Source organism: Pecten maximus, chromosome 14, assembly GCF_902652985.1.
Source record: "Pecten maximus chromosome 14, xPecMax1.1, whole genome shotgun sequence".
Taxonomy (NCBI): domain Eukaryota; kingdom Metazoa; phylum Mollusca; class Bivalvia; order Pectinida; family Pectinidae; genus Pecten; species Pecten maximus.
The window spans coordinates 32,368,964-32,396,305 of NC_047028.1; the positions used below are offsets into that span (position 1 = coordinate 32,368,964).

The 27,342-nt window shown below is 33.2% G+C and overlaps 1 protein-coding gene and 2 long non-coding RNA genes across 8 annotated transcripts in view; 1 reads left to right on the plus strand and 2 right to left on the minus strand.

Moving 5' to 3' along the window:
• Positions 1–24,155, plus strand: part of LOC117342402 — a 91,126-nt gene extending 66,971 nt beyond the window's left edge. The window contains exons 1-3 of one of the 6 annotated variants that reach the window (XM_033904564.1): positions 12,687–12,767; positions 23,130–23,295; positions 23,927–24,155. In XM_033904564.1, the coding sequence (XP_033760455.1) occupies positions 12,765–12,767; positions 23,130–23,295; positions 23,927–24,015 (258 nt within the window). In that variant the 5' untranslated portion in view covers positions 12,687–12,764 and the 3' untranslated portion in view covers positions 24,016–24,155. Of the gene's footprint in view, positions 1–12,686; positions 12,768–17,912; positions 18,030–22,443; positions 22,561–22,818; positions 23,045–23,129; positions 23,296–23,926 lie in introns of those variants that run through there. The other 5 variants (XM_033904561.1, XM_033904560.1, XM_033904566.1 and 2 more) reach the window with 5 other exon arrangements.
• Positions 1,334–3,136, minus strand: LOC117342404. The gene is made up of 2 exons (XR_004535852.1): positions 2,727–3,136; positions 1,334–1,723 (listed from the first exon to the last, which is right to left on the minus strand). It is a non-coding gene; the product is annotated as an uncharacterized LOC117342404 (long non-coding RNA).
• Positions 3,772–9,237, minus strand: LOC117342407. The gene is made up of 3 exons (XR_004535855.1): positions 8,739–9,237; positions 5,487–7,241; positions 3,772–4,254 (listed from the first exon to the last, which is right to left on the minus strand). It is a non-coding gene; the product is annotated as an uncharacterized LOC117342407 (long non-coding RNA).
• Positions 24,156–27,342: the final 3,187 nt, after the last annotated feature.

Sequence of the window (27,342 nt, forward strand, 5' to 3'; positions counted from 1 at the left end):
TTACAACCTCGACACATTAAACTATTTTTCAAACTGTATATGATATTTCTTTTAATCTATTTGAAATATTTGAGATTTTAAAGTAGCATTGCGGACAATTATATGTGTATCTGTATAAGCTATTTTACAGAGTACCAATCAAAACTTTGAGTTGGTGTGTTGCAAATTTTCAGGTGAATAAAAGAATGCTTCGTTATTATCTGATCAAATTTCGTCAGCATTTAAACTGACTTAGAGTTTGGTTTTCAAAGGAAAATGGAAAAATCCTTTTTATTGTAATAAACGAGTTGACGAGTGTTTCTTTTCTCAATGTACTACTTTGTCCGTAGGTATCATACTTAAGGATTATATTATATATACAGGCTACCCTCGACCTACCGCCACCCGAATCTACAGTCACCCTCACATACCGCCACCTAAAGTTCTGGAACGAAATGCGTGACTTACATGAAAATGAAAAGCCTATATAATAATTGACTAACGACTCTACATTATGTATTTATGCATACTGTAGACCGTGTACCGTTGTGACGGCGAGATTATCAGTTTATATTGGTAATGCAATCTCTTATACCATTTCATGGTTGTAATTTTCATAACTCGATACCTTCGCCATCCCTCGTTATACCGCCATAACTGTCGTGGATGAAATGTGGCGATATAACGAGAGTGGACTGTATATAAATATATATCTATATGTTTTTTTATGAGGCAAAGAAGTAATTCAAACAGTGTGAACAATGAGGCTTATTAAATTTTCGAGGCAATCCGCCCCTTTATCAAAACACAAAAAATATAAATACAATCACATATCATATATAAGAAGTACTGGAAATACAATAAAATACAATATGAATAATGTTTTAGTAACTGGAGAAACCACAATGAACTCTTCGGCAAACGTGGGCCGAAGGCGGATACTAGCGTGACTGTATCATGTTCAACACTAGCTGTTAACTGGATTTTACTGTTTATATTACTTCTTTGACCCATATATGTTTTTTTATATATATATTTATTTGAATCAGATAAACAGCAGATATCATTACACTTCTATGAAAAGTATCACATATTACATGTGCAGTAAACCATTGTTACTATCCTGTTTATTACGTTTTTTCGATACCTCCCCAAGGAACAGGTATTTCATATCCAAATATTACATGTGATACACGGATAAACATACCTTCACGTCGTAAGGTGTTTGATCTGTGATTCGATTTATTGCTAAAGGTTTACATTTTCACTCTAAAATATCTAAATGGTTGGAAAAGCTGAATACCATCTTTTGTTTCCTTGCATAAACTTGTAAAAGTACGAATTTAATTCCAAATATGTTCATAATTGGTTTATTGAAGTAAGTCTCAAGAAATCATTAAAAAGATGAAGTAAAATTCGTCTACTAATTAGTGCTCTGAGTATTTATTTTCTTATAGTCACAATATACAGTCATATTATATTGTATTGGTGTTATTCATATGAGCCTATTTCCAACTCCTGCTATATTAAACAGTTTTTTATCAAGAAAGTTTATTTCATTCAGTAGGTATGGCACAAAAATAAGTTTTAATGTTATTCTTTAGTTGGTGTAAAACAGTCTCGAGATCACGTTTGTACATTTGTAAGTTTCTTCTTCTTCCATCGTGCAGCGCCAGAAGGTATCATCAAGTTATTATATTGTTTTTGCAAACCTTACAATGCTTCGATCAAACGCTGTTGGAATCTGCAAAACAAGACGAAAAGAAATATACATTAAACTTATATACAAACTTCTTGAAATATGATTTCTCTCCTGAGATGAATTCTCCAAATTAAATATATCCGTTATTAAATTTTCCCCCTGTGTAAGCGATATTTAAAATACGTTTGAACATCAACATTTTTTTAAAAATACAAATGTAATATATAACATGTTATTAAAAAGGAAACTAATAGTGTGTTTTATAATGAACTCCTCGATTGTTTAGAGGAACAAGGACGTAACTCCAACTTGGGGTGCTAAGAAATAAAGGGTCGTATCTGAAATTTATCCATTTTTAGATTTTAATAGATTACAACTACGAGTGAGATTTTCTTATAGAATTTGTACGTCATATCAATTGAAATGGTCCAATTCTGTTAAAATACTATGAGATTTAAAAGACTTTTCTTTCAAATTTCTTAATCAGTAAATACCTTTACTGATTATTTGTATAATCGTTTTTAGTGATGAAAAGTAAGGTTTTAAGAAAGACTATATTATTAGTGTAATGCACGATCTATGTAAAGTATTAGTTATGATTGCTTTCAGTAAGCAAAGCATGTAGAAGTTTTCTCCCTTCGTATGCAGACATTGAATACATGGTAAATGGTGACGTTCAGGAATTCAAGTGATATTAGCTAATTTTTCGTTCATTAGTTTTGAAATCAATGTTCAGTGAGTAATATCTAATAACTATATAAATATGATTTGGTTTTATGTAGGGGCAAATTTTCAACAGATTCCGTTTCTATTAAAAAGGAATTGTTTTAATGAAAGTAAAGAGATTTGCAGTTGAATTCAATGGCAGTAAATGTTAACAAAATGCTGAAAGCTCGTTTTGATTTATCGACAACGCTGGATATTATGGATGCGTTAAAGACCAAAGAAGAATTTTCAAAATGTTTATTCAGATAATAGCCAGATGGGTTCTATTATCTCTGATCAACAGCATGAATTTTCCATGTGTTAATTGATGAAAACTTACCTTCTTATACTAACGGGCTTGTGTTGATCTTCGTGGAGCGTAATTTTTAAAGTTTAGCTCATATACCCATTGCTGACCGATCCTTTGTTTTATCGATTCCATGTAACCATTGATGGTAAAAATAACCCCAGGTATTGGAAAACTGTATGATGATTTTGTTGCCACGTCAAAATGAGTCATATCGGTATATCTTCCGCAGACGCACTTTCTAACCAGGACAGTAACATATTGTGTACCCATTAATATTGTTTTCGTCGATGCCCCACAGGATGGACTTAAATGTATCTCTCCAGAAAAATCATCACTTATCGTTTTTAGATATGATGATGACATTTTGTCTTACCACTCTTTACTAGGAATGCTTTAATACTGCAACCAAGCATGATATCTTTCGCGAAAACGTTTTTCATTGGTTGGTATTTAAAACAACCAATGGCAGCATACATGATTATCATAACGTGCTTCAGAGGTGGAGATTAGACTATTGATATAATTCACTTAAGGATTGAATAATGTTATGTTGAGGTGTATGGGGGTATAAACCTCAATAGGTCTTGAGACAAATTTATTATGAACACCTCAACATAACTTTATTCAATCCTTATATTTACATTTTTTTGATATTTTGTACAATATTTTGTCTTTGACAAATAGGGACTTGTGCAAGTCTACCACAGAACTTTACCGAAATGTACGTCATCTCTCTTCGTCTACATATGGTTAATACTTTTAGGATTTCTTTCGTTAACAAACTTAATAGCGAATTAAAACAGATAGTAGTTTTAAAGGAATTTATTTCATATAAATATGATCACTTTTGAAAAGGAATTAAAAAATATAGTCCGAGCTCAACAAATGTATTCCTACGCCAATAGTTCATTGAACAATGACTCGAGTTAACTGTGGTAGGTTCATTGACTCTGAATTGAGTGGAAATATAAATATTTAACATTAAAGCTAGGTTAGTGTATAATTCGAGACCTAATGGATACACACAGTATATCCTCTTCCATTTTGTTTACCATAAAATGAAATGAATGTTTTGTTGAACAACTGATCCTTTAATGTTTAGTTGCTGTTTGCTTCAAATGAAAACAAAGCCAACTTCACAAGCTTTATAATTAAAACAACAAAACTTCAAAGCAGCTACGATCATCTTATTGCATTTAAATGATTATCTTGTTCAATGTATGCCACAGTAAATCAAAACAGTCACAAGGTACCATAATTTGAGTTAGAAATTGGAATGTTGTACTATCGCTTTATTCATTCGTATGATTTACTTTATATATACATATATATATATAATTGCTAATTTCAGACATTACACATGGTAAATAAATCAAGTCTCTCTATCGACTATCGTACGCGTAAAAAAATAGTTAATTTGTCATATAAGCACATTCTTTATTGTCGTCGCAGTACAAATGAAGAACATCTCTGAGCACATAATTTTCCAAAATCCATTAGCCATGGGATCCATATATGGTATCGATATCACATAGTACCGCTGCTCAACCTTCAAATCCTGCAAAACACAAAATACAACCAGACACGAGTGGTTTGCTTGGAATTTTCGAGAGTATATGAAATAATAAATATGGCGTTGATTTATTAGTTTCCAATAGTTATAAAATATCTCAATAAGTTGATTTAAATACCATGGTAATGATGTGTTACATTCAACGTTGACTTGTCCATGGTCTATCAGAATAACCTCGGAACTTTAATTGGTAATTGTATTGTCCATATGTTTTTGTCTTATCCCTTCAAACTTTGCGTCCGGATCTGTTGTTAAGAATACACCGTCTCTTGGAAAGTAGGACATTTTCTTCTCGTTAACATCAAGATAAGTCATGTCACTCTCTACGCCACAGACACACTTTCGTAGTAAACAGTAGATTTCATATTGATATCCATCAAAACGTGTGTATCGTACTTCCGAAACCGAACCACATTTTTTGCTGTTATGCCATTCATATTCATAGCTACGGCTTTTACTTTCCAAATAGTTTTCCAATTTACTTGAAGTCATATTTCTGATTTGAAACTGGTAGATATTACCTTTAGTGCTTCTGATTATTATGCGTATACTCCCTCTCTCTCTCTTTCTCTGAATATATATTTTTCGTGAACATAAAGACACCCGACGAAACGATTATATTGGTTGGTATAAATAGTTACCAATCAATCATATTCCTAAACGCAATCGTGACCCCGTGCCAAGTAATTGATGTAATACTTTGGGTGCATGGTCACTGTTATAATGATTATATATGTTACGTTTCCGTTTGGTAATTCCATATCTTATGAATAGAGGCATCGATTTAGAACACCAATATCCCATGCTCTTTATCACTATATACTATTCCTAGATTACAATATCATAGAGCCAATGTATCCTCCTGTCTAACTGTTTATTCAGAAAGTGAAACAGTTGTATGTTGTAGTTTTATATGTGTTATTGATATTTATTGTATCTATTACTAAATTCACTTTTTTTGTAATGTTTGTGTTTGTTTTTTAGAATAGTTGATATCTCTATCTTTATTATGTTTAGGCTTTCCTTGCTCATTTTAACACCTTAAAACTCCCTGCTATCTTTTGTTTTTTTATTATTGCTATTATTATTTTTCATGTTATTTCATTTTATTTCATTTGGTTTTAATAATGGCATTTTGAGCTTATAATTCATTAGAGCAATAAGATACTAGAATTTGATCGGATTGCATTATATTACGAATGCACGTGATCGCTTACCTTCTTACGGTTGATATGTTCTTGCCCTTGGTGTTCCAGGATGTATTTTCACAAATTTGTAACATAGTACTGAACCTTCAAACTGACGTTGTCCCACAATTCTCATTTCGGGATTTTTACTAAGTACTATACCATCCTTTGGAAAAAACATTTTTTCAAGGGCGTCAGTATCAGTGTGACTCATATCTGTGTACCTTCCGCATTTACATCTCCGTAGTAGAACATAAATGACAATTCCATGTGTTCTCCACTCGCGAAAAACACTCCCGCATTGTTCTTTAAGATGTTTTTCACCTTCAAAGTTTTTACTGGCTGCCTCCAGGTTATTAAGAAGAAACCATATATTCCCCATAATTGAACTTAATTGACAATACGCAACAAAAGCAGGCGGAGTATTCTTTTAAGTGCACCTCTACATGTATACCTATAGGTTTGCGCATGACCATCAAAAATGGTGTGCCAATCACGGAGATTGTAGTGCCGTTCAATAAACTGAAGTTACCTCTGTGTCATTGTAGGAACACTTGATGTCGTAGAATTAGCAAAACTATAAGGTACTGATATAGATATAAACTATAGAGCAAATACTCAGATGACTGAATGTTACAACGTTTGACATGCAATATGTACATGTAATTTCACAGCAAATAAGAATGTCATGTATGAGAGTTATTCAAGCCAAACAGTAGTGCTGTAGTTGAGAAAGTTTTGGATGTGCATGTTAAGTATTTGTCATTGTGGTAAAAAAAGAGATAAAAACAACAGTTAAATGATGTTCAGAAATTAACAATAATTTATTATAATGACTATCTATACTTCTGCCACTACTATTTGCAACAGGATTTTTTAAACAATTATCGATAAATATTTGTTTTAGAACTAATATGCAGTGAGACCCAATGATATATACTGGTTTCGATATCAAATCAAACCGATGATATTATCAGCAAATATACAAATCAACATATATGATAAGTCATTATTAAATGAAAATAACAAGTCTTTATATCTGATTTTTCATGTAATAAATCTTCATAGTTAGCTGATCATGGTATACGAAATAAAGATAGGCCAGCGTATACTGTTCACCGTTTCACTTCATGCCCCTTGATTTGCCATATTCATCTTACACGTAGTTTGTTTTATAATGTGTCCTTTGTTCTTGTTCTATTTCTACAGCGTAATTTTGATTTGTCTTATTTAACTGCAAATCCACGCTTTATGAACTGATAAGAATAATCATTGTGACATTCATAGTTAGCATTACCATGATCGCCCAGATATCACAAGGTTTTAGTTTTGTCTCTCTTTAATCCAAGTTTCTAAGGTGTATTATACTCCGCCTGGCGTCTAGTTCTGTTTCGGTGTTGACAATGGCATGTAATTTCGAATCGATATGATTTTTGTCCATGTTTTGTGCATTCAATAGTTCTGCTATATCCACAGTCTTTGTTGGCATGTACGTCCACGCCGTTTTGTGGTACTTGCTCTACTAAATAGTTCGTTAGAATGGAAAACCTATCCTCATATTCGCCACACTCGCATTTGCGAATGAATGCATAGGCTTTCATGTGATCATTGATATAATAGGCTTATACTTTGATCACATCACACACATCGCTGTAGTGAAGTTCACCTCTCCGCATTGACGGTTACAGCAATAATTTAAATTTACAGAAAAGGTCTTTAATAAGGCAACAGACTGTTCATTCAAAATGTTGTTTGGTTGGACAGGTAACTTTTAGTTGGCATGTGCTGCAAATGAAAATGATAACATCTTTCATATTCTAGATTACTTTAATGAATTCAAATTTCAGCATGCTCAAAATCTGTCAAAATAAACAATATATTTGAAAGTTAGAAAAATATGACTAAAATAACTTGAAATGTTAAACCACGCTTTAAGCATTTATATGATTTATGTATAGTAATATGAACGAACTTATAGAAGAATGACATGTATGACAAAAATGAATAAAAATGAGCGTGTTTGTCTTTTGTCATAGAGGCACTTTCTCTCTGTGCCACTAAGAACAAAGGAAAAACCGAACTGTAATAAACGAAACACAACACAATAGTTATTTGCTTGAAATTTTCTCCTGCTGTTAATTATCCTTGCCATCCTTAATTTATATATATGTGTGAGAATGAATATAGTTATTAATTATCAATGAAGCGAGCTTATATTTTGATACCTTTGTAATGTTGTGTTACATGTAACATATTATATTATTCTCTTGACCAAGGTCCCTGAGAATAATCGTATATATTTTGTTCATTTGTCTTTTGTTTTCTTATCCCTTCAATCTTAGTGTTTTGATTTGTTGTTAAGTATACTGAGTCTATTGGAAATTCATGCACTTTTAAACGTTCAACAACATTAGATTAGTATATTTCTTACATTCACAATTTCGTAGAAGGCAGTGAATTTTAAAATGTTCTCCATCAAAATGTGTGCGTTGCATTTTCGAAATTGAACCACATTCACTATTTGTATGAATTTCACCCGCGTAGTCAATACTTTTTCTGTCCCATTAGTTACCTAACTTATTGCATGTCATATTTGTTGAAAAAAACTTCTATTTAGTTATAGACTTGTAGAAACTCCTTTCTACACGTGAGGAAGTGTATATCTATGTGTTATGTATATTACCAGAAAACAGTCCAGAAGAAACCACTTTATTGATTGTTATTTATTGATTCTATTATATTCGTTATCAGAACCCATGTTATGCAAAGTAGGCTGCCATTGTCATGAATGTTATTTACTTACGCCAAATATATACGACTTATATTGTAAAACTGAAATAATGTGATATATTTACCTATTCTATGCTGTATTCATGTACAGTATGCTTGTGATAAACTAAATCACTATCGAATGATTTAAGGCTTTGTGTTTGGTTTTATTATATCAATCAATTGTTGGATTTTTTTAAATTATTTTACATATTAACATTAAAAAGTGAACCAATTAAAAAAAAAAACAATGACATTAATATGCAATAGCAAGATTTACCCCCTGACAGTGTGTTGCTTTCGATTTCAATAATAATATTTTGTTTGCGTATGAAAACTTTGACATCTTAATTTCGAGCGTCGTGATATGTTCGTGCCCTTATTTGTTTTAAAGGTTTTATAGTTAATATTAATCAATGGGTGGTGTAAGAGTAGGTTTTATCCACAATGCATAAAAGCTTTCATTGGATAGTTTTGATATATTATTATTCACAGACGCACTCAATATCTTACCTTTGAAAACATTGTGTGGAATTATGTCTTTTTAGGAATAGGACGGTTGATGTGATTTTGCTTTCGCTGTTCCAGCATGTAATTTCACAAGTTTGTAACATATTCTCTCATTTTGGTGGAATTTCTCAGTGACAATTCTCATGTCTGGATTGTGACTTAGTGCTATGCCGTCCATTGGGAAGTGTTGTATATCATGCATCCTCGTGGTATCAAAGAAACTCCTATCGTTATAGATTCCGCATTTACATTTCCGTAGTAGTACGTAAATAACAACATCTTCCCCAAGCCCACAATATGTTTTAAATGACCACACCAAACGTTTACACCCACAGTGTTCGCTATGGTGTATTTCACCTTCAATATTGTCACTGCTTAACTCTGGATTATGTACATTCAGATTTGACTGTGTTCCTCCCATAATTGAAGAAATGGTAAAGAAAAGGCACGTGTAAAGACTTGAAATGAAATGAGCGTTAACTCCGTTGACATAAAATGAAGTAAGCCTGAAGCATGTTCAAACCAAGTTATTTTATACGATAACAACGAGATACAATAACCAATCACAGATAAAAGCTGTAATGACGAAACAAGAATCCAAACGTATCTGGGTGTAACTAGGTTCTTTACAGTACAATATTACAATATCAATCATAAACTATCAAACAAATGTCCTTGTGGTAAAAGATATCAGTCTTTTGGTCAAACTCCCCTACATGATATTCATACTTATAATGGTACATGTTTCGTTATTAACTTTAAAGGTGGTTTACAACAAATATTTCTTTAAATGTTATAATGGTTTTAAATACATGTATTCTTTTTACGAATGAACACCCCTTTTACATATACTTTGTTTATGGTCCACCGGAGTTCAGCGAGGTATTTTTTTCTTTCCTTCTTGTCCTATAGATTTTTGATTGTGCGACCAGAAGTGTAGTTTCCTCTTACAGTATATTTTGCAAGCTCTCAATTGGTGAAATTTAATACATTTATTGGTAATATCTTCTATATTGAAAGTAATTAGGTAAATGTTGTACATGTAGTGTCTGCATGCCTTCATTGCAGTTTTGAAATAGCACTAAAACATTATAAATATTGTGACATTCGTCAACAAAGTCGATTTCGATCGCTTTGAATTGATATGTTTTGTCATGGATCTTCTCTTCTAATATTTTGTTTATTTTTGATAACTTAAGAAATATTGCTACATTTACACAATATACCCGTGGTGGTTTGCTCCGTTTAACGCATCTGTAAACGTACACCATGAGTACGTATGCATTCACACTTGACCGTTTGATGTCAAACGTTACCTGTCCATGCGTACATATCACGAATAGTATCCAGTTAATCAGCCTTAATTAGCTATGCTAAATAATCACAGAATTCGTATATTCATGAACGCTTTATAAAACAACTTCGTTGAACTTTGAACCATAAAATGGCGTCATATGATCTACGATATCCACGTAATAAACAAGCGTACTGTTTTCAGGAAAACGACTCGCCAGTTTAATGAATAATTTAACGGTGTACCTAATTATTTTGCTTTCAGTGTCATAATCATAATTAAGGAGGTATTGTCAATTGTTTTCATTTAAATCAGTCTTATCAACTAACTCATTATTAGTCATTATTATCGAACCGATACTTATTACGTAACGATTTATTTTCAACATACACAAATCACATTTCCTCTTTTTTAATTACACATTATAGAGTGATATTAATAAAAACAGACGACATTTTTGTGAGAAAATATCGTAAAAACAAATGCGTTTTACAACGGGAGGAACTATGGTTTATCTATCCTCTCATACTATTGCATAATAGAGGCTAGATAATGCTTTGCGGTTCAATTGAAGGACATGGGCCAGATCCTATATTTAAAAATCACCGAACACAAATTCATAGTTACAAAACATATGCTTAAAATAGTCGAAATGATAAATTTGAAATATCGAGCGTAAAATAACTATAAGATATTTAAATAGATATAAACTACAGAGCAAATACTCAAAATGAAATATGTCCAATACATGTAACAGCGAACGAGCTTGCCAAAAGGATGGTGACGTATAGACGAAGATTCACAGGCGCATTTTAAAAATATTTGTAATTGTGGCAAAAACCAGAATGATAACAACTAAACGATTTAAAGGAATAAACAACGATTTATTCTGATAGCTACCTGTACTTCTGTCACATTAAAAACTTACAGTAAAAATCAATAACATTCACAAAACAGTATTACTTTGTAAATTCAGACAAATATTAACATACTATATTTATCTTATAACTAATATGCATTGAGACTATATATGACTCAAATGTACTTGATACGATATCAAATAATAGTAATGATATTATCAGCAAATATACAAAGCAAACATATATTAATTCATTATCAAGTGAAAATAACAAACCTTTATACTTGAATTTTTCTGTAATAAACCCTACTCTTTGCATTATCCAGGTAGCTGATTATGGTATACAGATACAACAGTGTTTATTGTTCACAAAATTGTTTCGCTTCGATTGATTGGACCTTGATTTTTCCATGTTCATCTTCCACTCACTGTTTTTTATAATGTGGCCTTTGTTGTGGTTGTACAGGTTGTTTTTTTTTTTGTTGTTTTTTCCCCCCTATTTTTACTGGTGCCATTTTCGTTTTGTCATATTTAATGGCAAATGCACGCCTTATGTTATCACTGTCACCTTCATAGTTGTCATCATTACCATGTTCGTCCAGATATCACAAGGTTTTAGTTTGTCTCTCATTGATCTAAGGTGTATTAAACTCCGCCGGGCGTCTAGTTCTGTCTCGGTGTTGACAATGACATGTTATTATGAACCGGTACAATTTTTGTCCGTGTTCTGTGTATTCAGTAGTTCTGCTATATCCACAGTCTTTGTTGGCATGTACGTCCACGCCGTTTTGTGGTACTTGCTCTACTAAATAGTTCTTTAAAATGGAAAGCCTATCCTCATATTCGCCACACTCGCATTTGCGAACAAATGCATAGGCTTTGATGTCATCATTGATATAATAGGCATATACTTTGATCACATCACACACATCGCTGTAGTGAAGTTCGCCTCTCCGCATTGATGGATCACTCAGTGATCTAAATAACACTACTGTATCATTTGCCATCTTTGATATGATGTTTTCAAAATGAGAGAAGTTCCGATTTATATAGACAAATTATTTGGGTTTTTTATATTCAGTGTCATTTGATGATAACGCTTCCAGGAAATTCCCAAATTTTCTTTCCGAAAGCAATACCTTTCAATATAATAACATGCGCATGCGCAAATTTCACAACCCGTTTCACACTTCTAAAAATTGAGATTGAGAAAAAGTAAGGCATGAAATGAAAGGAGCAAAAATTGAGGACTAGGCAATATTTCATCGATATTAGAAAATTAACCTACAATAATAAGCTATAATAATATTAAGAAAACATTACGTGTGACAAATTATTGAAAAATCAATAATTAAGTATGAAGAAATAAAGCTAAATAATAATCACAATCAGAAAATTAGATATAAAATAATGAAAAAGAATTTAGAAATCAAAACAGAAATGAATTAATAAACAGGAAAAGAGAGATAACAATAGTTAACAGAAATAAATTATTGCGTTGTTTTTCGGTGGTCATCATATTAAGATTTTAAAAGCCTTTTAAAGTTTACATTCAAATTATTTTACTGTTTAAATATATTATTCATGCATACATCAGTTTAGTTGTTAAAAAAATATTACAATTAAATACATTTTTAAAAACTACTTTACTACATTACTTTATGTATTTATGCATTTATTTGAATGTGTTTGCTATTATTACTGCTATTTTTGTAATTCATATTTTGCTATATTCATGTATAAACGAAAAATGTTTATTAGTTCTAAAACCGACATTTTCTTTAATTTTACTCACGACAGTCACATGACTTCCGTTTTTTGCTTGGCACATCCGGTTTGTGGCATCATTAGTAACAAGAAAGGTAATTGAACTGTTATGGTAAGTGTGCTGCTGACGTTTTAATGATGACAAGGAACGTAAGGAGTTTAACCACGTATAGTAGAAACTTTTTTTTTTTCGCCTAGCAATTAATGTATGAACAATGTAGAACTATGCCTGCTTTCATGACATTCCGATTCAGCCATACTCTACAGAAAATTATTATGCAAGACAAAATAGATCATATATAGATTACATGCTGCTTGTTTTCATCCATGCACCTGTATATTCTTTCTATCGCCTTCGTAGCTAAAAATTCATTATTCATTTCCAGTATATGACGATACATTCCATTAACATTTGAAAGAAAATGTGTTGATTTGACAACAAGAGTTGACATCCGTTGGCGTTATTATTAATTTAAATGCAATTTGTTTAAGAAATAATATCGCAACTTAATATATTGATAATTGTTCATTCTAAACTTAGCTTTTGTCTGCAAAACAAGTTCAAATTGAGCTAATGAAAACAAGTTTGGAATCAAGATGTTGTTTTCTGTCCAAATGAAAAATGTATATAGTCTTGTTAGCACTAAACTGTCCATCAATTCCATGTGAATCCGAGGAGTTTGCCTAAACCAAATGTCTTTTGAATCCTGTTGTAAACAATCTTAATTGTATTCAGCACCTCTGGTTGTTCTATTTCTAACACAACGGCACACTACTTTAAATCCTGTCTTACGGCCGTTGAAGTTATACATAGTTTCAGTTTCATATTTACAGTCCATGTTGCCGTGTATATCAATTCCATCTTGCGGAACAGACACAGAAAAGCCTGAAGTAAACCTTTCGAGCTCATTCCTCTGATCTTTATATTTATTACAAGAGCATATACGAAAGAAAACGTAGACTGGATTGTTGTCCGGATCATGAGTCAGCCGCCCAGACTTTTTCTGTATGTAGCATTCGATGCCGTGGACCTCTTCATTATTTCTCATAGACCGATCACTCGAGTCTAAGCATAGCTGATCGATATCGTTAGACATGTCAAAATTTAAATGATGTCAATCGAAATATATGAAAGTCAACAGTTCCCTTTCGAGTTTATAGATCGAATGAGTATTCTGTTAAAGAAGGCAAAGGCCTTATGTGGGTTACCAGATTTTACTGCGCATGTGTCAATGTGTATAAATTATTGATTTTAAACACACAACATTATACACTCCCAATTTGTTAACTAGGCACGTCTAGTACTTATTCCATATATTGTGACTTCTCTACTATTTATGAACATTTGTTTTTGTTTATTTATGATGTCTTTTCATACATATTTTCCAGTAAGAAAACAACAGTAGTAATCATACCCAGCGTAACGATGTGTTGTTCTATCAGAACCATTTTATCAATTTTCAACAAATATTTACCGTATCTTATGATCTGTATTTGTAAAGGCACTATGTGTGTCATTTTGTTTAAACATCCCTTCTCAAAATATAAACCATATGTATCAAAAGATATTTTACCGCATAAAAATGTGTTATGTTAATCAGCTGTATTATAGATTAGAAATCCCCGAATGTATTACATGGATTATAAAGCAAACACATACAGCCACATATTCGCATCGTTAGATGACAGTTAGCATTACGTTGTTTGGGAAACAAAGACTAACATTTAATGTATAAACCTTCTAACGTAAGAGTGTACATGTATGAATTCATGAATTAGTAGTAAATTGAATTGATAGTATTTTTATTTTGGATATCAGACTAAGTATTACTATCTATTAATGTTAACGATCAGTGTAATCATATGTGTAAAAAAAAAAAGCAAAAACCAGCTATTTTTTAGTTCAAAAACAACAGGTATTTCTTTAATTTCTCTGATTTTGTCTGCCATACAGTCACCAATTACAGATTTAAACAATGAATTAAATGTACAACAAATTTTAAAAATTAAATTCCTTTTAAGTGCCTATATTTTGCGTTTTACAGATTTTCCGTTCCATTTTTAGTGAGTCGAGGGTTAAGAAAAATATGTTATGTCTATCAAATATGTTCCATTGGTGATCAAAACGATATTTAATTTGAATTTCCAAACAAAAGTTAATATCATTAAAACACTATACTAACAATAAGTCAACGATTATTGAACCGTACAACATTGAAAGGATTTTGCATCCTATACTCTATAACATGAAACGTCCGTTATGTATAAACTCTCGTTATTTTCGCCTTGTACCCAAGGAATTATTTGAAAGTTTCTTAAGTACATACGAACATTTCATATTTGCAGTAACACATACTGTTTTCGTCTGCATTTTTACCGAATATAGCCTTAGTTTTGTCTTCTTAATAATAACAAATTCTTGATAGACGTAAAAATATGATGGTGGTTGTTTCTAGATTGGTGATTTACTAAACATAATATTGATACAGAGTGCAAAAACAATAGATAACTCAAACAATATTTAAAGCACTTTAATTAGTCTAATAAAAATATTTCCATATGCAATACTAATTACAATATAAATATTTCCTAATTAAATTGACAATTAGAATTAATTACTTTGAAATGAAATTCATTCAAGTACATTAAGAAAGATCATCGCTATTGCTGTAAAAGTTTATCAAAGCATAAAACATGGTAAATATATAACTTTCAAATTCTAAGCTAAATGATAAATAATTACATTATTTACATGTGTTATAAAATGCAAAACAAAATAATAAAATAAAAATGTCTGATTACAATATCATTTCTCATTTCACCAAAACTCTTTTGCAATCATCACATCAATTGATTGTTTTAACACTAGTTCCAAGGCACATAAGGATCCTCAACTTTTCTCAAAAGTCGTCAATAAGATAATCGTTTCGTCAGTCATCCATCCCATCGCTTTCATTCAATTCATTCCATCCTTTCGTTCGAATATAATGGCTTGTCTCCTATTGGTACATCAGAGGGACTGACTGAATGCGCATTGCATTGTTCTCACATATTCTGATATCATTACTTGAACACCAGTTGTTCCTTTGTAAGCATTGACTCAACCACCAATTACATATTCCGGTTTGTTCATTTGTCTTAGCAAAGTCATTTTGGCGTTCTTGAAAGTCACAGATTTTTATGGCTCGTTCACTTCTCCGGGTCGTCTGGCTCTGTTTTTATGACAATAACAAACCAGTTCAAACTGATATATTTTCTTGCCGCTTTTGTTGTCAATACCTTCTGTAACCCTGTACTTGCAGTTTTCGTGGACATGTATGTCGATTCCGTCTTGAGGAACGTTCACATCAGTGTACACCAGAGCGAAGCTTCTATCTTGAAACCTTCCACATTTACACGTTCTTACAGATGCAAATGCCAATGTGCGCTCGTTAAGCAAGCATGGCACGTGCTGAACTTTGCACTTTCTATCAAAATGCGTTTCTCCGTCTCGCATAGAGCTATCACTAAGTTGAGTTAAAAGCTTGACAATGCTTTGGGCCATGTTTAATCATTAAGTTGGTAATGTTACAGTTAGGATGCCATTTTTATACTAAAATATATTGGTGTTCCCTCGTTATTTTAAAACATTTCCAATTTTATTTCTGATGTAATTCCAGAATTTTCTTGCTTGTTTTAGGATTAATGGTAATTTTTACATATGTTTAAAAATAAAACTGAACTGCTGAACCTCGCCATATGGAAATACCGAGGTGACGTAGGTCTGTTTTGCCATGTGGGGCTGATATATAGAAAAAAAACCTCCTTGTGACAATTTGAATAATGACACTTTGATAAGGGGTCTTAATACCTAATATGTAGATGTGTTAAGGTAATTGTTTGAAAACACCGCACCCAAAATATATACACCTCGTGTTTGGAGATCATGTAAATCAAAGGAAAACTGCTTGATCTTAACTTACATGAATCTGCCCTATGTATATGCCTACGAGAGTAATATAAACCTTTGAACGATTCATTATCAGGGTTTTTAAAGCGAATATCATTCATCGCGTATCTTGCTATCAAATTTAAGTCGCTGTCTGGTTAAAATGGAGCGAAATAAAACGTGAATCAGAGCTCGAGACATTCCGTTGAAATACAGCATTCTACATTCCTTACTTTTCATTATACATTTATGGTATTATTGATTAAGTTCTGATCCACTAGATGCTCATGACAAAAACAAAACAAAAACATAGCCATATGATTTGATGCATTTTATTAATTGGATTAATTCATAAATACATGTATATCAATATTCGTTAAGTGGCGTTGAAATGCATATTTTTTGGTGTTGTAATTGTAATTCATATTTGTAACGATTCAATACCTACCAAGGTTACAACTTGTATCCATGTAATAACGTATGAAACAAGTATGTCATAGTCAATGTAGTCGTATTCGATAGAGACAGATGATGGGTTTAGTATCATTTGATTATGTTAAAGGTTGTTTTCTCCTTTTTATCGCCTAGCTGTTTCTTCAGTCATGTTTATTTTAATTTCAATCTTTGTGGTTATGTGTTTAAAATTGTTTTCTATCTGCATTACAATGAAACAAAAATAGTTAATATTGTAGTGCATATTGAAATGGCATGCAGGCAAATACGACTACAATATGCTAAACAATATAATGGGAAATACAAAATACTATGGATTTGTTTTCTCAAATTCGTTCTCCCTTTGCCTTTCTTTTGAAAATTTGTACTGTACTGTGTCAAAAAAATATGTGCAGCATTTTTATATTTTGATGTATATTTTTTCAATTATGATTATTTTGATCATTTATGAAGGAGCTCACCATTTTCTGACGAACCGTGTAGTTCATGCAATGGCATGCAACTTTGTATAAACAAATTTACGGTGACTTCTTCACTTCAGCACAATCGAAAAACATTGCACATTCTAGTAGCATCAAAGATGGCCACCAAACCCCATTTGTCATTACTTTTTGTAACACATTTACATTGTAAAGCCAATATGGCTACCATCCATTGTTGATGATTTATAAACTGTATTCATACAGTTGAACGTTGGATATCTCAGCCACACTGGGGACGTTTAACTATGTAGATCTTTACTTTATGATTTCATAACAACGTACATCAGTCCTTAAGATCCCTAAGGAGCATGTTAAACAGAGCTGGTGAAAGTAAACACCCTTGTCTGACAACCACAGTCGTCCTCAATCTGTCGGTGTAGAATACACTGGGCGACTCAGACCGTTGTAGATGGTGCAGTTTTCTCGTTGCCAAAAAGACTGCAGGTCACACTCTCATAAGATAATATTGAAGTCTCAAAAGACAAAATGGAGTTATTGCTGCTATAAAAAGGTACAGTAGACTGATGCTGGGATTAACAGAAACGTACACGGGCCTATACCGTAAACAGAAATATGTCAATCCGAGTTTGGCTGGTCAGTGCGAAGCTTTCCAATTGCTAGCCAGCCAAATTCTTACACAAGGGTTGAAATAACTCTGTCCATGGTACAGGCCTATGTTTTCCCACATACTTATGAAGGTATGAAAGTGATGTTCTGGAGAGTTTTCATCACACTATTATCAATGAAATGTGAAGTTGATGGTGCTAGTAACTTGCGACGTGGTTTCGCTTGATGAAATGATGACGTCACGCTATTGTTTGTGGCCCATAGCCCGTTCCAGTTACCCCGTGTGAGATTGATCTATCCCATCTTTTCCAACCACCGGACCATCCTGTGAAGTATGCGAGAAGGAATGTTTCCCCTTCAGAAATTACGCAAGCACCATCTGTTTTACCCAGCGCTGCTAGGTAGGATGCTGTCTAATCCGTCAGACTTCCGCTGTTTTTGTAATTTTGCAGATGGATCGTATTTGACCTTTGTAGGTCACCCATTGCTCTGGCAACGTACATGTTCTATTTACCTCTTTAGAGTGTGCTTTATTTCTATGAGACTCTTTTCATCCTCGTGCTGTGCAGTCATACTTTTTTGCGAGATTCAGGCTGGTGAAGACGTTTTATCATCGATATCATTATAGCATTGAGAAGTATTATATTTCCTAGTGTGATATGAAATTTGTCGCCTTCCAGAAAAATCATGATATTAGTATTTCGGTTCTCATTTTGAGAGCGTGGCATTTTCTGGATTTGGATTAGACCTAGTTTTACATGGAATGTACTGTCGAATCTAATCCTTTCAGAACATATCATATTAAGTATTGTATTAAGACAAACAAATTGCACCTTTAAATGTGAATTAAGTTATACTGTACATACAGAATCAGAATGGACTGTAAACAAGAGTTGGATGCATTAATAGAAAAAAGAAACTGTTAGACATTAACAAATACTGTTGTGCCAGTTAACACAAAACTTCAGTTGCTTGCTGTATATGTATTTACCTTACTTAGATTAATGTATATTTATCAACCTTACTTAATATTAATATACATGCATTTACCATACTTATAATAATGTACATGTGCCTACATTACTTAGATTATTGTATATTTATCAACCTTACTTAAGATTAATGTACATGTATTTACATTCGATCGTTCCTTTTGAACACAAGTAAAACTACGTTTTATCTTTATGTATGATAAAGGAATGTAATACTTTCTATTCATAAAAACATTGATGTAATTCGTTTTTAATTTATGTTTGAACACTTTTTTTTTTGTAGACTCTTTTGTGTGACAAAATAGGTTGATGTTTTGGTCTTTTAATGTATTAAACCAAGATCCTACGTTTCGGAGAAATGTCAAACATTGGGAGAATTCGGTGATAAATGTAATGACAATTTTCCGAAACTGTCGTTAAGTCGGACTAATTGTTGTTTGTAATGCCGATATGCCAAACTATATGCTTCGTTACAAACTAACATAGTCTGTCATCAAACTTTGACTGCTGTTCAAATATAAAAATGTGTCATGCAAATGATCTAACGATCAGCAATTATAAATGTAGATAAAGCTCGAAGGGATGATGGTGCTGTCTCCTTCAGAACTTATTCAAACTCAAATGACACATTTTCTTAGATCCCCACAGCCAAAGTCATATGACGACGCGTGTGACAAAGAAAAAACAACGAAAGAGAAAGAGGAAAGAAAACATAACGATTACAAATGACATGTTGCACGGGGCCAGTAGATCAACTTTCGTTTGTGATAGTTCAAGGGTCACTTTTTAGTCTCTCCCTGGCATCGTATGTATTTTTATAGTTTATGTTTAAAGAATCATGTTTCCTTTTTAGACTTTGTTATATGTGTCATAGATTGGTTTTGTGGTAATAATTCTGCGTTACCGTTGTAGATTAAGCACTTTCATATTTGTGAATATTTGATAATGTAACAAAAACATGAAATATATGTGTAACAGTTATTTAGATTATGTTTATTGTGAAGCGGTACCACTATTAATAATAATCCAAACGTGGCAAGCACGGCAACCCATTGACCTAAATTATACTAGCAGAGCTTCCGCTAGCAACCAAAAACTTGCTAGTTTAGAGGTTTGCCCCCGGAGCGATATCAAGATCTGTGATAAATATATATTTAACGTATCATCTTTGGCATCAACTGGCTCGCTCAATCCCAAATATCTAATATGGTATTATCTGATTCATAATATATGGGACATTAAAGAATCTTTAAGTGATTGATGCAAGTGTGCCTAAAACTCTAAAACTAATATTGAGACAGAACATTGCTTTAATCTATTTTAGTTCTGTAATTTCAAATTTGTAAAATAAAATACAGAATACAATCTATCATAAATATAATTAAGATTGTCTATACTTCAGCTGTTTACTTATTTTGTAGTCAAACATAGGTGGATTGTAGTAAATCACAGACGAATCGGGGTCACAGTATCGGTACTATCTAACATTTTATCCAGTTGTGAAATAACAAGTTCAGGCGTGCTAGAGTTTACATCAGCCAACAGCCCAGCAGTGTTTTCTGAAAACGCCTCTGTTAGGATTTCAGAAAACTACCTTGTGTTCTAGTTGGCCTGCTGCCAAGCAAGCAGTTTACGTTAGAACAAGTTATGTTAGGATTGGTTTTTCCTATGTGTAACCAAATACATCACTATTTCTATAGGAATACTAACACGTCAAATGTGCGTAAAGCGTGACAAAATCCACAGAGACCGTCATTTAGCTGAACAGAATATTTTAGTATTTATAATTTTTGTTTTATTTGGTATCAATCCTGACGATATTAATGGTTGTCAATGAAGTATTTCGTGAATTATAAAAACCATATAGGAACACAAAGGAAAACAGTGTTCTAATGTAGAATAAGTCTAGTCTACATGATTAATTATTTCTAGTCATATTTGTTTTGTTATTTACAATCATAGTCATTCATTTTGATGGCTTTTATAACGTTCATTACATGAAGTGTCCATAACACTTTAACATTATCCCATTTCACTACTTCACAATATTTCACAGAAACTTGTAACATTTTTCAGCGAGTGTTGAAGTAGGTCAGGTTGCTGCACATGCTACTGAATGGATTTTGCACTGCCCTTGGGCAACTTGGCAACATCCCGGATAAGACTTTAATCAATACAGCCACGTGTCAATATGAGTCATTTACGTCTCTATAGCATACAATTACAACTGTCGAGGAAGATCTTGTTCAAGCCTAAGTAACTACGAATTATTCATTATTATTTAGATAGTCTACAAGTTGATTACTATTGTAAATCATAATAATCGTGGTTGATAATCAAGAATGGTTCGCTACTCATTAACTAAATTTGGTTACGTAGTGTGCTATGCACAATTCGCGTTTCCATTTAATTGATCTATCAGTCGTTTTACTATTTGCCATGAAACAAGAGAATAGGTTAATTAAAAGGTTTACTAAATCTTGAAATTGGTTTAATGCGAATTCAACGATTTATTCATATCTGATTTAGCATGGACATGATGTGTCTACAATGGTGTGTGTCTTTGTTCGCTTGGCCGTCTAGCTATCACCTCTGTGTATTATCCTGGGAGTTACTAATTTATGTCTGGCCAATCACGCTGGTCCACGTGCTAGCTGAGGAATGAGTACAGTCTCAAAATAGCTTGGAAATTTTCACTGGAAATCCAGGGCGGCTGTTAGAAATCCCTACATGTTCCTAATATAAATGTCTGAATAAAACGTTGATGCAATATGACCTACATGGCTTTTGTTTCTCTATATTTAAATGCAATTATCTACGTGGATACATGGAAATTCTGTTTTTTGGGTTGTTTTTTTTTTTTAAAGATCTTGTTTGTCCTCGGAGGTAAGGCTACAAGTTGATTACTATTGTAAATCATAATAATCGTGGTTGATAATCAAGAATGGTTCGCTACTCATAACTAAATTTGGTTACGTAGTGTGCTATGTACAATTCGCGTTTCCGTTTGATTGATCTATCAATCGTTTTACTATTTGTCATGAAACAAGAGAATAGGTTAATTAAAAGGTTTACTAAATTTTTGTGTTGGTTTCATGCGAATTCAACGATTTATTCATATCTGATTTAGCATGGACATGATGTGGCTACAATGGTGTGTGTCTTTGTTCGCTTGGCCGTCTAGCTATCACCTCTGTGTATTATCCTGGGAGTTACTAATTTATGTCTGGCCAATCACGCTGGTCCACGTGCTAGCTGAGGAATGAGTACAGTCTCAAAATAGCTTGGAAATTTTCACTGGAAATCCAGGGCGGCTTTTAGAAATCCCTACATGTTCCTAATATAAATGTCTGAATAAAACGTTGATGCAATATGACCTACATGGCTTTTGTTTATCTATATTTAAATGCAATTATCTACGTGGGTACATGGAAATTCTGTTTTTTTGTGGGTTTTTTTTTAAGATCTTGTTTGTCCTCGGAGGTAAGGCAGGTATTTCGCAACCAAATTTAACATTTACGCAAGTGTTTTTTCCAGTTGTATCTGTTATATTTAGGAATTTGTCATTGGATGATAATGTTGATGCCCGATATTAAAATATCTCTAATTTCCAGAAAAGTCCCTGCGTTGGTATAGTACTGGTTTTCCCAAGTTTGTAGATTACAGGTTTTGCGTGTATGTGGTAATTTTCAAATGTTTTAATAGCTATAAGGTCACCGCATTTAAAAATTTCAAATTTGGAATTGTTTTCAAATGAATAAGTTTTCCTTTCAATAGTGACGTTTTGTTACATAGAAAACATTTTTTTACACTGATGCATAGCAGTCACATACGTTAGTAAAGTATTACCAAGAAAAGAGTCATTGTTACGCCTTATGTTAGCAGGCGGCGGGAATTTCCTGTCTGTGCGTGTTCTCATTTGCTGTGAGTGTGCTGGTGTGTCCTGTTGTGTAACAAGCTTGCATTAGTACGTATTATATATAGAACGATTCTAAGCTTCTGTACAATTATTGACCGCGTCTTATTTATAATGACATTGATTCGTTTTACAGGTCATGGCTGAGGCTGGAAAACCAGATAGCTCAACAAATGTAAAAGAAGAGAAGATGGAGGTTGCCGGAAGTGACGACACCATGGCACGGGATGCGCTATTAATCCAGCATTATCTTGACTCAAGTAAAAAGTCAAAAGGCCAAAACAAGCTGCCTCCAACCAAATGTAAGTCCTTTTCTTATATATTTATATATATATATTTCAAATATTTTCATCATAATACAAAATACGTTGGCAGAATCAAACCTAAAAAAGTACACATATAATGTCTGATGAAGTAGATATGGCTTATCTTAGAGTTATATGTGTATATTATATAGATATCCTCCACCAAATGAAATGTGTTTAAACTTGACTTGGGTAAACAGTTATCAGGTAAAATAAATATAGACCAGGAAGCCTGGAAGCTATGTGTACCGCTGTAAGTTAAAGACATGCCAAAACATATTAAAATTATTTCTGATATGAATAGCCAGCTCTATCGATGGCCACTTAACATTTCGTGCTGAATGTTTCCGTGTTATTGTCGATATGAGGGTAAAGGCATTTGTTAATGGTGAGTGGCGGTGTACATTTATACTTCTGTTTTCTTCGGGTTTTTTTTTGGTTGTTGTTGTTTTTTCTATTTTTTTTTTTTTTTTTTTTTCACCTCGTTGATACAAATTCCATAACTATTTAAGTTGTCGGTATTTCACAACGGATCAAAGTCAAGATACTATATACACAAGTTCACAATTTGTAACAATATCTAATGTTTTCCCCTGTTATATTGCCATTGTGTGGTTTGTTTGTGTAGATCCCGATCCAGCAGACGAAGGCGATGAAGACGAAATCACAAGGAAGTGTCACGCTTACCAAGCCCAGCAAAACCAGGGTAGCAAATAAGAGATCCCTGTGAAGATCTTACATCATAGACATTTATAATTATACCAGACTGCCTTACTCATCTAACCTTAGACGAAACCATTTAACTGTACTATTTTAACTATTTCTTTTGTTAATAAATGTTCAATTTTTATATTTGATTTTTCTTACTGAATTGTGATTCGTTCAAATATGTAGGGAACCATATTTAGGAATATTATCAATATTGGTATCGTTAACAGAGATCTTACACGAGTATCAATGTGGGTCACATATATAATATCTACATGACCGTTAGATTTTATGTATCACATAACTCACATTCTATGGAAAATAACCAATGATACTATTCAAATTCAGTCAAATTCTCTACAAGACATGCAAATTTCGACTTTGCCGGTATATCTTTTGTTTCACTACAAGGGCCGTCATTAATGCATGGAAGTTCGTGTACACGATTCTTAGAGTCTTAAACCGCAGCTATATGATAAACAAAGTATATGTTGGTCGCATAGCGTTCTAGTGTTTGAACATGATGCAGTCACGCTAGTATCCGCCTTCGGCCCACGTTTGCCGAAGGCCCGTTCATTGTGGTTTCTCCAGTTACTAAAACATTATTCTTATTGTATTTTATTGTATTTCCAGTACTTCTTATATATATTATGTGATTGTATTTGTGACTTTTTGTGTTTTGATAAAGGGGCGGATTGCCTCGAAAATTTAACAAACCTTATTGTTTACACTGTTTGAATTACTTCTTTGCCCCATATAATCATTACAAGTAATTCGTATCCTCCATACATTTAAGTGAGGATCCAGTGTTATCTGGATTATACTGTTCATATTACTTCTTTGACCCTTATATATATATATATATATATTGGACAAAGAAGTAATTCAAACAGTGTGGACAATGAGGCTTGTTAAATTTCCGAGGCAATCCGCCCCTTTATCAAAACACAAAAAAATACAAATACAATCACACAATAATTAATTTTCCAATGCTTCCATGCAGAGTGCAGCTTTCTGATCGGTTTTTCTTCACGTATGAAAAAAGAATACAAGATACTTTGTTTAGTTTCATAGCGGTATGAAAAAGAAATGTTGCAAACTTTTTGTAAGAATCCGCTAATGCTTAAATGAAATGACAACCTCTCAAAATTATGCCACATTATTATTTCCGTCGTGCTTTTCTCGAAAATATATGCGGATAGCTTCCCTTGAATTATAACTTCCGGAAATATAGAGTTATCTCCCATATTTAACCGTTCGAATGATTGCGATTAAATCAACGTTTTTGTCACGCATAAACTAATTCCCGCGATTATTTGATTGAAGATTTGCCAGTGAGTTTAAAACATCCATATTTACGATTTTAGGATAGTAGTTTAAACTTGGTAGACAAACCTGATAACACATGTCAAAACGCCAGCAGAAAATAACCGTGACAATTTCGGTAGAATAATCATACCTGCCCGTCCGTTGTCCAGCGCTACCCTATCTGGTACGTAGTAACCGATGTTGTTTGTTTTATATTGACAGCTGATAGTGATAGTTCTGAACGGTGCATGTTTAGATTTGAGAATTTTTTTTTTTACCAAAGTCCCGACCCTTTTTGCGAAGTAAAGATATGTTTTTATGTCCCAGTACCGACTCTAATAACGACGGAAATAAAAACTCGATTCTCATGAATGATGTTGGAATCTCAAGAGAGATACAGTATGGATTGAGTAGTGTAAAAGGAATGCCATTATGGGCTGTGGGGTTTTACACGTACAGCAGTACTTATGCTGCCTCTGTCGATCAGCTGAAATATGTTCACATTATATTATATAGCTACTAAAGAAATCAAGGTTTGAGTCGGGTTTGAGATGGATGTATTAATGATTATAAAGTCTGACTCCATCAGCTGTCCATATAAGTATGTAACAGGAGAGAAAAAAATCAACAACCTGAGCGGGACTCGATCCAGTGACCTCCTAACACTAGACGGACACTCTTATCCTTTGAGCTGCCTGCATGGCCACCTGCGACATTCCTCCCTCCTCAAAGTCTTCGAGCCTTAAGACACCTCACCCAAGACCCTATAACGCCTCCATGTATATTAAGTTGGGCGCCAAATGTAATAGGAGAGGAAAATATTCACCGACCAGACTGGAACTGGAACCCAGAATCTCTATAGTTGGATCATGACAATTGTACTCCCCATATTACGCCAGCATAAATATTCAATTTAAACAAATATCATGTAATAGGAAAGGAGGAAATGTAGCGGCCAGACCAGGGTTCGAACCCGGGACCTCTGAACACTAGCCGGGCGCTCTATCAATTGAGCTACCTGGTCACTGATAATCGACCCAGTCCATTCCTGCTACACATCTCCCTCCTTTTTTCCAAGTCTTCGCCCTCGAAGACACACGAAACAGGGGATTCTTATACCACCACCGTGGGTATTTTAGCTGGGTGCCACTTTTGTAACGGGAGAGGAGAAAATGTAGCGGCCAGACCAGGGTTCGAACCCAGGACCTCCAAACACTAGTCGGATGCTCTACCAATTGAGCATACCTGGTCACCGATCATCGACCCAGTCCAGTCCTGTTACAATAATAATGGAATCCTTTAAAGTATCTATTATATTTTATGCAGACGCCGTGCCAGGCTTTTTTGGTAAAAAAAAAACAATGTGAAAAAGCACAAATTAGACAGTGAATATGGTTATACATGAATAAGAATAGTCATTTTTATCATGAAAATTATCAATGCGACACTATTTTGATCATTTGAAATAAAACAAGAGTGGCATAACACAGATAACCACTAATACAATAACATTATTGTAACTGTTTCACGAAAAATATTTTAGATAAGCTGTCTGAATTCTGTGGTTTATGATTATATACCAATTATTACCTAGGTCATTTTATCTAATTCAAAAAATTCTAGTTTGAAATATCTGTTTTCAATATTTCAGTAACTATCCCTTCACAAATATACCACATCAAAACATTTGTAGAGGGGTTCATCATTGATTACGTACAGTAAGTTTATTTCTCAAGTCGCTCTTGGCACAAGTGTACTGAAGCACCTTAACTCCAGACAGACACGGTGACCATTTGAGATATACCAACCCAGTCCAGTTTTACTACAAATTAAATGGTAGATGATAATGCTAAAAATTAAAATTATCTTGCCTAAATGTACAGTTATGTAATATATACTGCTGTATGTCACAATGCCAGCTGCTTTATACTTAGCCAAGGACTCTGCATGCTGCATTTTATTCAGTTTCCATCCAAACATACTCCAGAATGCACCAAAAAGGCCTCTATATTTAAAATTTGTACCTGG